Source organism: Xenopus laevis, chromosome 3L, assembly GCF_017654675.1.
Source record: "Xenopus laevis strain J_2021 chromosome 3L, Xenopus_laevis_v10.1, whole genome shotgun sequence".
Lineage (NCBI taxonomy): Eukaryota > Metazoa > Chordata > Amphibia > Anura > Pipidae > Xenopus > Xenopus laevis.
This window is the reverse complement of record NC_054375.1, coordinates 70,570,947-70,590,093: the sequence shown is the minus strand read 5'-3', so window position 1 is coordinate 70,590,093 and position 19,147 is coordinate 70,570,947. Positions and strand designations below refer to the sequence as shown.

The 19,147-nt window shown below is 40.0% G+C and overlaps 1 protein-coding gene across 2 annotated transcripts in view; it reads left to right on the top strand.

Annotated features, from left to right (window-relative positions):
- Positions 1-2,324: 2,324 nt before the first annotated feature.
- The window catches only part of arid2.L (AT-rich interaction domain 2 L homeolog), a 54,193-nt gene continuing 37,370 nt past the window's right edge, over positions 2,325-19,147 (top strand). For both annotated transcript variants that reach the window (XM_018252522.2, XM_018252521.2), the window contains exons 1-3: positions 2,325-4,223; positions 10,250-10,343; positions 13,934-14,031. In XM_018252522.2, the coding sequence (XP_018108011.1) occupies positions 4,132-4,223; positions 10,250-10,343; positions 13,934-14,031 (284 nt within the window). In that variant the 5' untranslated portion in view covers positions 2,325-4,131. The remainder of the gene's footprint in view (positions 4,224-10,249; positions 10,344-13,933; positions 14,032-19,147) is intronic.

Sequence of the window (19,147 nt, the reverse complement as noted above, 5' to 3'; positions counted from 1 at the left end):
GTTACAGCTGGCCCCAAGGGGTGCAGACCCCCTGTAGGTATGCCACTGGCTACTACCACCAAACTAAACTGTAGGTATGGATTAAATATATCATGAGCTCTACTGTTAACCCAGTTGTGAGAAGAGGCTATGTTAAGTGCAACAGAAAAACAAAAAACCTCCACATGCAATACAAAGGGGGCCTCCCACCCCCTTCTGCGGTGCAGAACTCACAACCTAAATTCATTTGAAAAATAAGACTGGTAGATAAAGCCATGCCACTTGCAGCAACTAAATATTCTCAATAAGCGATGGTGTTTGATAATGATTCCATTGGTTCCAAAGTGCTGTCACAATCTTTAGTCCTCTAGTCATGGTAAGTTCATAGAGAGACCCCAAGTCCTGCGAGACTATACCAGCAAACACATTCATGACAGTTGTGGGCAGGGCAGCCATCAGGGGGGAGAGTTGTGGGGGGCCCGGCCACGCCACACTTACTTGATTAGCCGGGCCCCCCATCTTTCTGAGAGCTGCTGACTTCAGGAAGGCATGGACTTAAAGGGGCCCTGGCCACCAATTTTCTTATAATGTGGGGGGGGCTGGCCACCAATTTTTTTTTCTCATGTGGGGTCCTAGCCTCCAATATTTTTTAATGGGGGGGCCCTGTCCACAAATGTTTTTTATGGGGGGCCCTGACCACCAATATCTTTTTATTTTTTATTAACATGAGGGAACCCTAGCCACCAATAATTTTTTTTGTTTTTTTACTGTGTGGTGGGGAGGGCGGACCTGAAGATGGGGCTTGCGGTGGACGTAGCCCAGGGGGCCCAGGAAATGTTGTCGTATGGGGCCTTGCGATTTCTGATGGCGGTCCTGGTTGTGGGGGCATGTGTCAAACTAGGGGAATTGCAAGAGATGTGGCAAATCACCCAAATGCGATATGAAGAAGATCGGCAAGCACCCCAGAAACCTCTTTTGGTAAAATTCAGCTTTTATTTCAACACGTTAAAACCATTACATCCTGACGCGTTTCATATCTAAACGATACAAATCACCCAAATGTGCTGTAACATGATGGAAATCTTAATAGAACCTTACAATATGTAAACTATATAGAAATGTATTATCACTACTAAAGTGGTACTTGCACTACTAACTTGCAGCATAATTCTGTGTGGCTGACATTCATCCATACTGGGCTGCTTGCTTAAACTGAATGATGCATAAATAATGCAAACTATAAGGTGATAATGCAAATAAGAACTCATTTTCTGGCTAATTAAATCCCTAAAGCAGGGTGAAAGTTCAAAATACATATAGCTTTTATTTTGTGTATCCACTAAATATAGCCTTTTTAGAGATACATTGTATATGCGCTTATCTTGAGGACTACAGTGCGCATGGGTTAGCATTGCTGCATTTTCTTAGTGCCCTAGCAGGAATTAAACCTATTTACAACAACTTTGTATGTCCCCCTCCCCCCCAAATGATTGAGTGGGTTTCCTCAGGGCACTCGTTTCCTCTCATGAATATACAGGCAGGTTAATGGTCACCTGATAAAATTAACCAGAGTGAGTGTGAATGTGATAGGGACCTTAGACTATAAATTCCACTGGGAAAGGGGACTGATGCATAATGTCCATTCAGCATAGTGGAATATGTTGGTGCTATATAAAGGAAAGATAATATGCAGTGAAACCTCAATTTTATATACCCTGATTTTAAAGGGGACCCAGCACCGAAAAAAAATATTCCAAATCCTATTTTATCTTGTTAGTCATCAAAATTAACTTTAATTACACTGTATAAATTATATGAATCTTGTTCCCTTCAGTCTGGGAATTCATAATTATAACAAGGAGGCAAGAGCCATTTTGTGGGCACTGTTATTATCCTTGCATCATCTCAAAATCTTGTTTGTGCATCAGAATGAGGGATCCGATGTCCATCCCCATGCCCTGGCTACACAATTAAATGGTAACGAGAGAGGGAATATGGGAAAGGGGGTGAAATCTAGCAAGTGCTTGATTGAAAGCTGAGATTTTTAAATGAGTTTACAATTATGAATGCTTTAGCATATATAAAAAAGGGATTTCCCGCTTATTTGTATTATACAGCCTTGTATGTCTGGGTGACAGGTGCACTTTAAAAGACCAGTAACATAATTAAAAAAAATTGTGTTTCTACCTAAAAAAAGCACCAAGACACATTTAACTTTAAATTTGCAAAGTCTTTATTAAGAAATAACTTACCGATTCTCCGCTTGCGCTCAATGTTTCCTCCATGCCTTCTATACGAGATAGCCAGGGAGGAGAGATTGAGCACCGCACGAGGATCGTCGCCCTGTCACCGTTTCTGAAGTGGAGATTTTACTGACTCTTGCGTGAAGGTGTGGGTAAGGAGGCAACTGCACTGGGTTCCAAAGGCAGAGGTCCCTAACAGGAGTTTAAATAAAAAAATGCACAAATGGTTCAAGAAATATTGTCTAATGGCAGTTTGAAGATTGATAAGGGCCACCCATTGCTTGATGAAATAAATGGAATTCTAAGACAACTTTCAGCAGTTCCTCCTGTCCATTGCTTCTGTGTTTGTCAGCCTACATAGGAAATGTATCAGATATCAACTCTCCTCCAGCTCAGACTCCATTTCCCACGATGCCTCGCTCCCTTCATTATCCTCCTTCTACAAAGAAATGCACGCAGGGCATTGTGGGACGTGGAGTCTTGACATTGATACAATGTTGCGCTCTTAGAGCAGAGAAGGAGGGAATTTTAAGAAGCACACAAACATGTTTCCATTACACCGCCAGAGTTATTCGGGGTAACTAAGTATCAATCTACATAAAACCAGGTTAAAATGTGCCTGCATTTCCAAATACAATAAGGAAAAGTAACCCTGCCCTGTTGCAGGCCGGTATTTTACCCCCGCAGTGAAAGAAAGATGCCCACATATTGGCCGGCTCTTATTACTCGCGCCATCACTGTACTACAGACCCACCAGTTCTTCCGATGGGAAGCAGCTCATATGCTACAACTGCTGAATTAAAGCAGGGAGTGTGGGGGATTCCCGCCACCTGTCTAATGCTCACACAAAGCAATAACACTTGTTGTGGGAGACTCCTTTTTAAGCCCTTGACGTCATCATTTAAAATAACATCAATAAAGCGAAGCTTTTGCTACGGTCCCTAAAATCTCCCAACGGTTGTTTGTAAGAGTCTCCTCCGCCTGTCTTGGAGGCTGTCTCTTTGCACACCACCCCTAATCCTTGCACACAAGCAAGGCTCCTCTTTTCTATTGTTCCCAATCGCGCGCGCGATGCGGACCTCGAGAAGGCAGCTCACGCGGATAACGTCTGCCTCCCCCCCTTTTGCGCGTGCACATTTGGCTGGAGGGGGTGCGCGCTACAGCGAGAGCCGAGGTGCAGGCCCTGTGTGTAGTACCTGCGGCCGACTCTAAGGGGGCGCTGTTCTGCGCTTTCTGCCCCCCTCACCAGCAGCAGCGGCAGGAGCAGCAGTGGCCGCCGCGGCCTGAGATCTTTTTGTCTGTGAGGCAGAGCGAAGAGCGCTGAATTCCGCGGGCGCCGCTGTGCTGGGCAGCCGGTGCGCGAACTACAAGAAAGAGGAGCCCCAGAAGGGGAAGAGCCGAGGAGGCCGCAGCCGCCATTTCACATCAAGTCACGCACAGACCGGGGCCGGCGGTACTCACACAAAGGGAGAGAGGGAGCCCGTAGCGGCCCGGCACAGAGATGTCCCGTATGAGACAGAGAGCAGCCGGCCGCTCGTGCTGAACACTGGGATCCAGACAGCCAAGAGCTGCGGGCGCCTCTTCCAGCCGCTACAGCACAGCCGCCGCTCGGGCCGACATTGTGTTCGGCGCCGTCACTACTTGTCGACGTTATTTGTTTTTCTTTCTTTCTTCCCGCGGCCTGAACTTTTCCCTCTCTTTCTCGTGCCGCCTGCCCCATCCCCCGACCCCCTGTGCGCTTTCCCTCCTGTGCGCTTCATGAGCGGCCCAGGCACCCTGCTCTCCTGAGAGAGAGCCGAGGGGGAGGCCGCCACCCTGCCAAACGGACTGCTGCCTGCTCCTCTGGACGAAACTAACCGGTTATCTGAGGACACGGCTCGGCCCTCCTCCTCCGACGCCGGAAATAACAATGTCCAACTCGACGGGAAAACCGGAGCCCGATCACCGGAGGAAGGGGCAGGCTTTCCTGGATGAGCTGCGGCAGTTCCACGAGAGCAGAGGGTGAGCATGTAGCGGCAATGAGTATCTGCACTTGATAGAAAGAGGGGGGGCTGGGCATCATATGCTCATGCGGACCTGACCACTCAACACTTTTGGCCACTGAGCTTTAATCGGCAGCTGATGCTGGACTACAACTCCCAGTGTCCTGCCTGCAGGTGGGATGCTGGGAAGTGTAACTAGCAACAGCTGGGCTGCCACAGGTTCAACGTACTCTCCTTAGCTTTCAATTCCACACTTTCTATTTTATATGTTGTGCTCCGCAGTTCAGTACCATTCACCTGCCCAGAGTTGAAGTGTAACAGTGCCAGGCCTCAGGTTGGCCATCCTTAGTTAGGACATGGTTTTCTGCCAAACAGAGAGGCCGGATACCTATGTCCTAGCTGAGGATGCTCTTACTTGCCCAGGCAACATCTGCAGCAGCTTTGCCACCCAGCTGTTATTCCCATATATCTGCAAAAAAATCTTTGTACCAAGCAAGCTTTAAGGCAGGGATCCCCATGTTTGTTTATACCTGTGAACCCCACTGAAATGTGAAGAATGTGGGGAAGCCTTGAAGAATGAAAAGGGGGTCCTCCTCGTCTGCATTATGCTTGGCCTATATACATCCAAAACGTATAATGCAGGGAATATAAAAATAAGCTCCTGCTTTGAAGTCACTGGGGTCATTATTAAAAGGGTAGGGGGGTACTCAAAGCAAACCGATGGTTGGGGATCACTGTTTTAAAGTGGAGGCCTGTTGTCCTTTCTCTGCATAATGGTGCTGATCTACTTGCAGCACCTGTCTGTCTGGACTTATGGTGCTGTTCTCTTAAATGTATTTATACAAACAGTGAATTAAATGAGTGAGTTAAAGGTTGAGGCTGTCATTTGAAGAGTCCATCCATATACTGGCACCAGAAATACAATTTTTTTTAATTAAAGGTCTCTTCATCACTTTTGTGCCCAAAGTAAGGAGCAGGGCTGTTGAGTTGGTAAATAAATCTTTCGACTCTGATTCCTCAGTTTATGGTACCTCAACGACTGTTTTTAAAGGAACAGTAACACCAAAAGTGTATTAAAGTATAATGTACTGTTGCTCTACACTAGTAAAACCTCAGTGTTCGCTTCATAAAGACTAACATAGTTTATATAAATAAGCTGCTTTGTAGTTGTGATGTGCGGGCTGGCCTTATACCCACGGGTCGGACAGGTTCGGGCCGACCTCACACTCTTCTTCGGGTATGGGGTGAGCTCTTCTCCTGCTCTCCCACCTGCCACCGTCAAATGCCAGCTTCCGACTTCTGGGTTTGTCTTTTATAGACAATGCACCTGCTCGCCCGCCCCTTTTGTGACATCATTGGTGGGTGGGTCTATAAAAGCAACCCGGAAGATGGATGCACGCGGCTAAGGTAGGTCAAGTGCGGGTCGGGGAAATCCCAACCCGCACATCACTACTGTGTAGCCATGCGGGCAGCCATTGAAGCTGCTGGAAAAAATAAGAAAAGGCACAGGTTACATAGCAGATAACAGATAAAACACAATTTTATTGGAAATGGCTTATCTGTTATGTGCTATGTAACCTGTGCCTTTTCTCTTTTTTTAAGCAGCTTGCTGACCCCATGGCTACACAGCAGCTTGTTTTTATAAACTATACTAGTCTTTCTGAAGCAAACACTGTGCCAATGCATGCTAACAGAATATTATATGTTAATTACTTTAGAACACTTTAATTTTTTGTGTTGCTGTTCCTAATGTAATTTCCATGTTGACTGAAATAAGTTAAGTACACAATATACAAGGAATTTTATCACTGCCAAAGCTCAAAAATATAAACCACATGCTTTATTTCTAAAACAATATGAAAGTTAAACTACATAAACCAAAAGTAACTGGAAAACCTAAAACAACTTAAATATTTTAATTGAACCTGACATATAGCCATAGAATAACTGCTAAATACAATCCAAAATTAACTAAAGTATTGTTCTTAGAAACAGAATTGCTTCTGCCATATCCTCCTTCATATAAGCTTTTAAATCTGATTTGATTATTTTCAGTGCTTGCATTTAAAATTATTCGGAGTCTGTACAATTTTGGCAACTCCAGATACTCAAAATTGCTTTAGACTCCACAGCTCTGGTAAGGATGAAAAGTGTATCAAGCTCCACAGAAAGAGAAGCTTCATTCAAGTAGACCGTGTCCATGCACATGAAGTGCTATAAGTGTATCATGTACAGTGTGATACACAGAGAATATCTGCTACAGTGGTTTATTTTCATGGAATTTCTTATCTTTAAGATGTGCTAGTATTAACTATTGGGGAGTGCTCATTCACATGCATTCTTGCTAAGAGTATCTTTATTCTGCACCTGGAATGGTAGTTGGAAATCCTAATTTGAAAATGTTTGTTTATTTACTATACAAATGGATTCTATGAAGGGGACAATATGTATGCATGTCTGTAAAAAACCTATATAGCCAAACAGAATTCACTTCATAAACACCATGAGTGCTAGTTAAAGGTGAACTATAAACAGTAGAAGTTACAGCACTCACAGGTCATTTATGTCTTTTGAAAATGTTGAAAAACAGGACTTTATTTTCACTGTTTCAGTCAAATATGGAACCTGAAGACACGCTCAGCATTTATCCGAAACATTTTAAAAATCCTCTTATGTTCAAGACACGAGTCCTATCACTTCTACTGCTTATAAATCTTCTTGTATTTGCACCTAGTCATGTGGTGTATATTGTCAACAGAAGGCACTCCATAATGGACCCCCTAGTTTCAATTATAAGGATACTCAAAGCCAAGGAGTTGTTCTTTGACCATATAAAAATGTGAGGCTAAGTGAATTTAAACAGGTCGTAGATCCTCATATTTTACAACTGGGGATATATATTTTTTTATTCTACACCAGCTTAAATAAGTCATGTGATTCATTACATCTCTCTGAAATAATTACAGCCCACAACATCACTAAGCTCTGATTAAGGATGTTATTTACAGGATATTTGCATTTATACAGGTTTGTTTTTTCCAATTATACATATCTATGACCCCCTTCAAAGATAACATCTCTATAGTAAATCCATTGATTAGATATTTTCTGTTTAGTATTCCCCCCTTGCTTCCATCAGAATGTCATAAAGGTAAGGATGGGGGGGGGGGGCAGCATCGACCACCAAAACACCCAAGTTCCAGTTGATTCGGTTAATGATTCAGTACTACCTTATTAGTCTTGTAAGACAATTTCAGGATGCTACAGGAAGCAGAGGGATGAAAATCTTTTAAAGTTAAAGTAGGCGAGTAGGATACTTTCGATATTTTTGTTCACCCCATGGTAGAGGTTGGAAAAGATTTATGCTACGGCCACACTGGGCCTGTACCCACACCAACAATTTAAAATCTCTTTTGACTGGTCACACAGAAACCTATTGCACCGCCTTCCATGCAGTTCCATACAGATGAAGGAGTTTGGCACCAAGATAATTGCCTGCATGAAACAGGAACATGTGCTTTTATACAATTTCAGTTCAGCTTTGGTGGTGGGGGCTTTGAGTGTAAGAGCAACAAACTGCTCCAAACATACACTGTGAGTGTCCATACTGTCATACATATGTGTGCATGAGGCAGTATCTTTTTCTGAGCACATATTTTAGGTGTTTTTTTTTTAGGTACTGTATTGTGGCTTGAGCAGGCCCATTCAATTTTGGGTCAGTGAAAGATAGCATTCATGTCTACTTACATATGTACGTCTAATGGGAGTTATCACTTTTCCATTTTAGAAGATCAGTACCAGTCTAATAGGGTTTGATATGGATTCCCACACAGGGTTCTCAACAATTAGGTCTGTGAGAAATAAGCGCACAGTCCAGCAGAAAAACACAGATCTTGGCTTTTTCCTTTAGGGCAGAATAAGCATTTAAAGGGGTGGTTCACCTTTGAACCTTTAGTATGTTATAGAATGGTCAATTCTAAGCAACTTTACAGTTGGTCTTCATTTTTTCTTTTAAATATTTGCATTTTTCTTCGGATTCTATCCAGCTTTCAAATGTGTTTTTTATTTTCTAAATTACACTGTTTACACAAAAAATATTTTTTTAGTTTTAATATTGGTGTGTAAGCAGCAATCTCAGTTCATTTTGCCTGGTCATGTGCTTTCAGTAAAGGGGCAGCACTTTAGGATGGAACTGCTTTCTGGCAGGCTTTTGTTTCTCCTACTCAATGTAACTGAATGTGTCTCAGTGGGACTTGGATTTTTACATTGAGTGCTGTTCTTAGATCTACCAGGCAGCTGTTGTATTGTGTTAGGCAGCTGCTATCTGGTTACCTTCCCATTGTTCTGTTGATAGGCTGCTGGGGGGGGGAGGGGGGTGATATCACTCCAACTTGCAGTACAGCAGTAAAGAGTGATTGAAGTTTATCAGAGCACAAGTCACATGACTTGGGGCAGCTGGGAAATTGACAATAGGTCTAGCCCCATGCCCCATTACTGTAAATATAAATAAAATCTGTTTGCTCTTTTGAGAAACTGATTTCAGTGCAAAATTCTACTGGCAGCACTATTAACTGATGATGATGACTTTTCCCATGACAGTATCCCTTTAAAGTAATTCACCTTACAGTTAACTTTTTTATAAGGTTAACAGCATTTCTCAGAGAATTTGCCATTAGTATTTAGTTGTTCTGCAGCACTTTTGGTTTGGTTTTGGTTGCTGTCTGGGTTCTTTGGTTTAGCACTGTGGTAGTTGTTTGGAAGTCAGAATGGAAGATTAGAAAATGGGCGGAAAATGCAAAAACAGTTAAGAATAGCCATAATGTTGAACTCTCAAGACTGTGACTTTATAGTTGTATGAGTTAGTCACCCCCAAAAATTATATAGCTTTTTCTATTACAGGCAGGAGATGGACAGAATAAGGAGGTGAATAATTAAAAAAAAAAAAGGCATACAAGACAAAATATGAAGGTTACTTGAAAAAATACTTAGAAAAGGTCACTCTATAACATAATAAAGCTAGCCATACCATTACAACACAGTCATTTTATGCAGTATTTGGTGTGTATGGTGGCCCAACTATTCCAGTCATTTGGATTGCCGGCCCTAGCAAACAGGACAGTATTAAGATGTCCCTCATATGATATTCATCCATTTAGCTTGTGGGTGATTGGTCAGATACCATGTGAAGTCATCCATTAAAAGTTAATTTGAAGTTAAACTTTCCCTTTAATTGAAATATGTTGGGTCTCTATATATTGTATGACTTCGCTGTAGTCAGATAATTGATTACTTAGAGTGAACAAACTGAGTTTTTAGAACACTGGTATTTTTCCTGGAAAATATGGATTTGAATTCCTCCACTCATGGCAGTTGAAGTTAATCCCACATAACTGTGTTGTGAAATTCCTCTGGTTTGTAATAACAATAGAAATAAGATTATTTTAATTAAAATTGGAAAGCAGAGGGTGATGTTAAATGACACTAAGCCTAAGGGACATTTGGAAATTGTAGGAGTATCAATACTTTCAATCCGTGAAACTGGGTATGTAAAAAAAAAAAAATAGATAGTTTGTGCCTATTTTTACATTAGTCCAACTGAATTAGTTAAAAAGGAGGGTATAGTTTTCTCTTGAGAAACTATCATTCACATGCCACTCAGTTGCCTTTAAAGTCTCTTGTCTGCCTGTGGCCTTTATGTTTTTTCTTCCTGGATTGCACTTGCCTTACTTTATGTGAACAGGCAGAGACCTATGACTGAAAAAAGTAGATATACACATGAAGAACTTGACTTACATTTGCATATGCAAACAGAAATAGTCGCTATGTGTTTAAAACTATATCTATATATTTAGAAATTGGCTGATATTCATGTGTAAATAAAACCCAATTTTGATGAGTGGAGAAACTGCACCACTGCGTTTTGCCAATATACCCAGTGCAACTGTTCGCTATATAATTGCAGTGATGCCAAATGCTTATTTGCTTTTGTTATGTTGCATGTTCTCTTCTTGTCCTCCAATCCCATGCCTCTTTTTGTCTGCACAGGTCTGGCTTCAAGAAGATTCCAGCTGTTGGTGGCAGAGAACTGGACCTTCATGCTCTTTACACCAGAGTCACTACTTTGGGAGGGTTTGCCAAGGTGAGGAAAACTTCATTTGTTTGAGCTGGAAAGCAAAAGTAGATAAACTTTCTAGATCTATTGACTCCATTACTGCTGTTCCAAACTGAGTACATTGCAAAGCTCTGGGCTTATCGAATCATGGGCTGCAAATATACTGAGGCAACATAACTTATGCTGTAACAGAAAGCAGTTTGTAAATACAGTAGTGCTTTCCCCCATGCCAGATCTCATCTTTTATATGTGTGTTTTTTAATGCTACAGGGTCGTTTTAATTGGGAAAGCTGACCTGGCATGATAAAGCTTTGCAAATTTAGAAGGAAGCTAATCAAAATAAGTTATGCATTTTCGAATGTATTTGACTACTGTCTGTATTATTTGCTTTGATACTAGTGACCAATGATGCCTAACCCCTGGGTCTGTATGCAAAAATTGGTCCAATCTGGCTTAGCGTGGGTCATTAGGGTCCCTTTGGGTCACATGAGAAATTGAAAAGGAAGCACTTTTCTTCCTTGTTTTATTGTCATACAACATTGAATCACTTTTTATTCTACACTGATCAACCAAAATACTCATTCATGTAAAAGTGAAAACAGGCCACTGCAAAGTGATTTAAATTATAACTACACTAGAATTTTGCAGCTGTATCTTTGGCAGCAATTACAACCTAGTGTCTGTGTGGATAGGTCTCTACTATGCACAACTGACACTGCATTTCCCAATCCTCTTTGCAAAACTGCTCAAGATTTGTCAGGCTGCATAGGGATTGTGAGTACTTGTCTTTCTAGTAGACAAATCTTCTGCCAAGGCTCAGGTATCTTGCAGGTTTTTGTCCCAAGATTTCACTGCATTCTTTCTATTCTCACAAGCCTTTCAGAGCCTGCTGTACAAAAGCATCCCTACAATATAATACTGCCATCAACAGTGGAGATTATGTTGTGCAGTGTTTTGCTTACTACAATTGTGGCATTCTGGCTAAAATATAAATTTTGGTGTTATCAGGCCATAGAGCCTTCTTCCAGCTGACTTTAGCGTTATCCTTCGTGCCTTTTTCACATAAAGCTACAACTGCTGAACTGGGCAATAGTTCTTGCATAGCCAATCTCGGCCACTAAACGTGTAACTCATCAGAGTTTTCATAGGTCTCTTGGTGGCTTCCATCACCTTGCATGGTTTTGCTATACTCTTCATATTTTTTTTTATATTATGGTTGTGGAGGAGAGGGGTGTAATTCCCCTTGGAGTGTTAATCTCATTACTGATTGAAGATTTTGAGGGCAGAGACAATTTGTTCAGGGGTGCCAGTCCTGTTCTCCATCATAGGAACTATCAGTAAGGAAGTCCCTAAATACAATGGCACACAGGGAGATTTGTCATCTGTGGTAAAAATGTGGTACGGTGGGTGATTAATTCACTGGGCAACTTTGGAAAGCTTTTTTGGTAGCATCAATTTAACCACGGACATCAAATTTGCATGTACCATTACCCTAATATTTTCTGCAGCTACATTTAATTTTACCTATTCTTGAAAGGTGTCCAATTGCTAGAAGGGACCTGTCTGTCTGTAATGTTGATAATTTACAGTAGCTTTGAAACTCTTAAGGCAGGGATCCCCAACCTTTTGAACCCGTGAGCAACATTCAGAAGTAAAAGGAGGTGGGGAGCAACACTAGCATGAAAATAGTTCATGGGGAGCCAAATAAGGACTGTGATTGGCTATTTGGTAGCCCCTATGAGGACTGACAGCCTATATACTCTGTTTGGCAGTACAACTGGTTTTTATACAACCAAAACTTGTCTCCAAACCAGGAATTTAAAAAATAATCACCTGCTTTGAGGCCACTGGGAGCAACATCCAAGGGGTTGGAGAGCAACATGTTGCTCACGAGCTACTGGTTGGGGATCACTGCTCTAAGGCATGAATTTGTAGGCCCTGCAGAAATTGGGTTAGCTTAAATCATGCAATGAAGATTCTGGGAGATCACCTCTGCCACCATTTCTCAAAATTTCTTTTAACAGATCCACTAAGTATGGATAAAGTATCCTTCCTCCCTGCAGCAATGAAAGCATTCAGATTAGGTGGAGCTCTTGATAACTTAGACATAGTGGGGAGTAAAACTTTATATTTTCTTGTATGCTCTCTTTTTGGTGGTGACTTCTAATGATGTTTTCCCTGCCCCTTCCAAAACAGAATCTCCAACTTTGAAATGAGCATGTCTAAATCTCAATTTTATTTATGTATATAGCTGTGCGAAAACTGCTCTGTTTGAAGACTCTTTATCAGGGAGATGAGGTGGTTAGCTCTTAGGAAACATATGTCTTATGTACATAGAATCTCAAAGTACATCTCTTGGTGCTTCTACACTCTCTCACTCACACTTTTGTGTTAGATGCTAGTTTTGTTAGTGATGTCAGATTTTGATAAATCCAGTGTCCAAATGCGTCTGTCTGAAAATTCTTGTTGCCAAAATAGATAAATGAGAATATTTAACAGATTAGATTTTTGGGGTTCCTATGCTACAAAATAAAATTTGTTTATCTTATTATTATTATCACATATGCGATCTTCATTCAACTACTTATGTAACTTTGGAAAAGAACTGGCTGCTCCAGTGATGATAATAAAAGTGGTGTATACTTGTGCAATCAGTTATTTTCCATTTTTATATTGCCTTTTAAATAGCTTTGCAGAGATTTTTTTTATTTTGCCATGAGTTGCTTTCTGTTGATCGGTGTCAAAAGATCCGCAATTCCATTTTCTATTATAATAAAACATGAAAACTTGAACACTTTAATGTTTGTAATATATAAAAAAAAATATATAAAATCTGCCCACTACAAGGAAGAAGTTGGACAGTACTGCCTGCTTTGGAGTATTTTAAAGTATATCTTATTTATACTGTTTTTCAAATGTGCTTAGGTTTTTTTTAATATAACTAGCAGTGATCTAGTTATTTTATTCCTGCTGCTCTGTTTAATTGCATAGCTGTATAAAATGTAACAAATACAATGCTATCATTACAAATTTATTTCATACTCTGATAACTGCTTACATATGATGGGCTTGGATGTTTCTACGCCAATGTCCCGCAGGTGCCTCAGTCCCACACTATAAATGTTAATATGTTGCCTATGTTTGTGCCTTTTTCTTAAAAACGAGAATATACATTGTGTTTACTAAAGCAGTTACATTTGTATTAAACTACAAAACAAGCAATAATTTGTAACTGCTTGAATGCTGTTGTTTTTTTCCCTTTTACTCACCAATGTGTTTTGTCTGTGTATGATTTTTGTTACATTTAATTTAAGTATCAACAATATATTAAACAAATATTGAATGACATGGCTCTTTCCTTAGTTGTCAACAAATAGATTTATAGGAAAATGTCGCACATTTTGAACAATGCTGTTTTCTGCCTAATAGTAGTGGCAGACAAAGACTGCTCTCACTGCTGCCCATTTTATTTATGGGAATCATACTTGAAGAATACAGTTGCAACTTGAGTATTTATGAGCAGAGATCTGCGGAAAACTTTAGAAAATGTCATTCTTATTTTTTTATTTTGTAAACAAGACTATTACATTTGTTTATATACACTTCTCTTAATGTAGGTGTCTGAAAAGAATCATTGGGGAGAAATAGGAGAGGAGTTTAGTTTTCCAAGAAGTTGCGCCAATGCTGCGTTTGCTTTGAAACAGTATTACCTGCGGTAAGTTTGAACACTTCTCAGAAATTTACAATATGCACTTTGTTCTACTTTTGTTCATAGGATTAATATATTGAATGCTAATAGGGGTTCTTCAGTCCAGCCTAAAAGTCTGGCATTACCTTAGAAAAATTTTTATGTTTATATGTTACACATGGTATGTTAGGTTTTTCACCCAACTTTTAAAAATAAAATATGTTCAATCTTTGGAACAGATCACTTGTAAGGTTGTATCTTTTTAAAGTAGAAGTGGCAAATCAATCCTATTGGGTTTGTTTAATGTTTTTTTAACAGGCTTAATGTATGGAGATCCAGTTTATGGAAAGTTCCCATGTTCGGAAAACCCATAGGTATCATGGACTCCAGATAATAGATGCCGTACCTGTTTTAAGTAGCAGCAACATTACATGCCTTATTACAGAGACTGTTAATCACTAACATCAGTCTCTAGCCAACTGGAAGAAACCACAGTACTGCAGATGCAAAGAAAACATATAAAGTTCATGCAGATTGTGCCCTGGGTGGTATCAAACCAAGAACCCAATCACTGCTTCACCATTCCACTCCATAGTCTTGTAGTAGGCGTGGTCTTATTTGCCAAACTGAGTGATTGATGCTGCATGTTCTAGTTTAAAACTACTGGTGCAACATTACTTAAGAAGAATAATCAAAAATGGATAGCACACCCAATTAAAGAAAAATTTATTTTTTTCGACCTTAAGGGTCTTCCTCAGGGGCACAAATGATGAATCAAAAAATACCTTTTTGTGTTGGGCTCATTAAGTATTATTTTGTGTTTTTATTTTTTATATATTTTATTTTTTTGTAATACATTTATTTTTCTTTAATTGGTTAATTGGTTGTGCTATCCATTTTTAATTTTCTTAATGTTATTTTAGAGACCCTTATGGGGAGCCTCCTATGGAAAAGCACCCTGTATTTTATTTCTCTCTATTCTATAGGTCCTGCACTGGTAAAACTGATGGGTTTACTTTGGAAACCCAACTATAGTTTATATAAACAAACTGCTCTGTAGCTATGGGGAAGCCATTCAAGCACAGGATACATAGTAGAATCCCATTGTATACTAAAGAGCTATCTGGTATCTGCTGAGTATCCTCTGCCTTTTCTCCTTTTTCTGCTTTTAATTGCTGCCCCCATGGCTACATAGCCCCTTGTTTATATAAACTATAGTAGTCTTTCTGAAGCAAACACACCAGTTTTAGCAGTGTGTGTTGCAGAGCAACAGGACATTATATTTTCATTACTTTAAAACACTTTAATTTTTTGGTGTTACTGTTACTTTTAAAAAAATTGATATTCATTTAAATTGTATTCATTGCAGTCCTTTGCTTGAATATTGATTCAACAATGATAATTGGATCAATTGGAATTCTTTTGATTGGCAGTATGCTTTACTCTTGTATGCAGTTTTGAATCAGGTGATTGTCAGTTGAAATTACTGCTGTCAGCATCTTCAAGGGACGATTGCCTGACCTTCCTGCTGAACTGGAAATCTCTTGGGTGTCAAAACACCCTCAATTGCCTAATGTGCCATTGCTCTTACAGTCATATCACACAAGTATTTTTGTTGCATCAATTTTGTATGTAAGATGACACAAACATAAAGTGTGTAAAATCATTAGGTATTATCTTTTACATTTTAGTACTTTGGAATAGCTGTTATAAAAGACGGTTTGAGTATTGTTTAAAATGAAATAAACATAGGTGTATTGCTCATTGGCACTTTTATAATGTTAGAGGCATAAGGGTTCATTTATGACTGCAGTTGCAGCTATGGGGAAAAAGGTGCCGTTGTTGACCAAATTGCCACTTGCTTGCATTCAAAACCATACCTTGCATTGGGCCAAGTACTAATGTGCTTAGAGAACCTTTTTGAACAAATCACACATACAGTAAGTGCAATAATTGACACCGCTGAACCCTGGAGCTACCACCACTGTGATAGGAGCTCAAGTGTGCAAACTGATTGGGGGGGGAGTGGCCGATATTAGCTTTCATAATTGTGACCTGTGCTAAAACCAGTGCCACCTCTAATTTCCTGTCGGCTATGTGTGCAAAAAAATAAATAAATAATTCATAAGCATTTTTAGGATCATGTGCACTAAAATTTTAGAAACAGAAACGGTATTCCTCTGAGGCTGTTTTGGCTGTGCACATCGCCGCTGCTTTCCTTATTACCTTATTTATCACATAGCAATTGAAGTGAAAAATAGCCTACTTAGATAAGTCCAAATATGTATTTGCTGTGGGGGCAAGAATGCTGCAATATCATTGAAAGGTTGCCAGTTTTTGGGCCACTGTCCTATCCTTGCACTGGTCACAAGCTCAAGTCCTGTCATCACGCTCAGCCAGACACTTGCTGTGAAAGTGTAATGTTATTGTACTGAATGCGTATAGATTGGTAGAACCAAAGTCACTTTGCTTTTAAATCAGCTTAGTAAAAATGTTTGGTGAAATAAACCACAGTTTATTTTTCCATTTGGATAGAAAATGGCTATGTGTATTTCGTCAGCTTTGTGTACACCTAGCAGCTTTAGGATGGCAGGCAGCTGCTTCTGAAATATTTAGTCTGTACTTGAGTTGCTTACTGAACTTTGTGCAAGTTTGGACATTTGGCATTTGACAGCAAAGAACATTATTTGATGAAAAATGGCAGCAACTGTCAGTTGTGCTTTTAGTACTAACATCTCTCCCCTAAATGTGCATAATTTTTACCTGCTTCCTTTCTCTCTGCTGAATGCTACCTTTCCCTCTTGCACAGCTCTTCTGAAATGATTCAACTGTAAGTTTGATGGTTTTATTTAAAGCTTGAATTGTTTCAGGATAAAAAAAGCACAATGGAGCTACCATGGGACCCAGTTGCATTCATAATTGAAATAAAAAACAAAAATTGGATTATATCCCCAGGCGGCTTCTGTGGAAGAATTTCTGACACATAGCCATTAACTGAGAGACCCATTCGTTTGGTGAGGTCGCCAAATGAATGGACCTTTACTTGATATGCCCACCTTGAGAGGGCTATAACATGCTGAGCCGATCCTTTGGACCTCTAGCCAAATGATAGCAGCACAACGACAAAGATCCAGTCCTCTCTCTGATGGGATTTTCATACCTGATATCAGATCTTTGGCTCCATCCACAGATAAGGTGGCAACTTGGTCTTTTTTTGCCCCAAGTGCAACCACCTTTATGCTGCACAATAGTGATGTGCGGGTCGGGTTATTCCCAACCCTAACGCGCCCTCCCTCAGCCAGCCCATGCTCGACTTCCGGGTTCTTTTTATAGACCTGTGCCCGCCCCGCCGATGATGTCACAAAAGGGGCAGGGCGAGCAGGTGCAGCGTCTATAAAAGAAGAACCCGGAAGCCCTGAGCCAGCACTGCAACGTAGCAGGCGGGGAGAGCAGGAGAAGAGCTCAACCCGCCACCCGCGAAGAGGAGTGCGAGCATTTCACTACTGCACATCCTCCTTATCACTTCGCACAGGTTTACTATTGCACCTGCACTTACTTTCAAGAAAGCCTGGGATCTGATTATTGACTACCCTGGCTGAGCTTTATGATCTAGAGGATAAGCATTAGCATTTGGGGAGTTCCAGGAAATTGAAACCCCAGAAGCTAAACTTGGATTCTTTTTCATGATCCCTTCTGTTTTGCTGGTTCTCCACATCCTTATCACATTCATTGCACCTGTTTTGTCTTATCAATTGAACTGAGAGAAAATCCTTTGTTCTGTATGATGTGTCTGTTTGAACTGTCTAAACATGAAATACTTATTTATTATGCTATGATTTGAATGATTTCTAAGAAACAGAATGCAATACTCTGCTATATTTATTAATATATGAACTTTTGTGATTGGGTGCATATTTATAAAAAAACTAGTGGATTATTCATAATCCTGTAAATTCATGACCATAAACGTGATTACAATAGAAATATATTCATTGAGTTGGTCATTGTCTTTATTCTGTAAAACTTACTTTTGTTCTGTCAATTTTAATACAATTATAGTGAAGTGTGTAGCCACTAGATGGTACCAGAGATACGCCTATGCTGTATAGTATTTGTCTAAATTAGAATTCTCCTAAAACAGAAATATTTCAGGGTTAGTGAGCAATAGTCATATGTAGAGAAATTGCAAAAAAGCTTGGTTTCCATTCAATCAGTTCAACTTTCCGTTTCAAATATTAGACCAAATAGGTAGAGATATGCCACAAATGCCAGAGTTGTAGATTTAAATTTTCAGGCTCAACCCATTCAAGCTCAGACTGTGAGCCCCACCTAAATGTTAATGGTGGAAGCCATTATAATAATAATCTTTTTTTATACAGTCCAACTGTGATTTTTGCATTAGGGTGCAAAAAATCTCTAAAAACGGTTTTGAACTACAAAAAAAATTTAAAATGCTGGAAAAGTTGTGCGGCAAAACTGGTTTTAAGGAAAACGGCAAAATGATGGTGTAAAATTCAGAAAAACAAACTTAAAAACCAAGAAATGATTCCATTGAAATGCATCATAACATGAAGGGATTATTAAAAGGCAACATAAAATCCAGGAAACCATACATCATTTAAATCAGACACTTTCCCCACAGAGTTTACAATTTAGGCTTCCTAAAATGAATACTGTGGTATCCACTTTATCAGGCTTTAGTTACCTTGCCTGTATGTTTGGCTTTTAGGAGAAAATGGCAGAACTTGGAGGAAACCATCTTGACATTTCAAGAACATGTAGCCTCCTTGCAGAGGCCAGCCAGAGCCCTTGTTGGAATCAAACTCAGGACCCCAGCACTTAAGTGGACCTGTCACCCAGACATTAAAAGCTGTAAAATAAAAGTCCTTTTCAAATTAAACATTAAATCCAAAATCTTTTTTTTATTTTCTTTTTATTAAAGCGTTCATAGCTGTTGTAAACTCATTTAAAAATTACAGCTGTAAATCAAATATTGCCTGCCTCGGCATAGAGGCGGGGCAAGCAATTACTTTCACTTTCCATTCAGCACTTTCTAGATGTCACTGATCTCCCCATATATTCCCCCCCCCTGTTCTCTTAACCAGTTAATTGTGTAGCCAGTGCATGGGGATGGACATCCGGT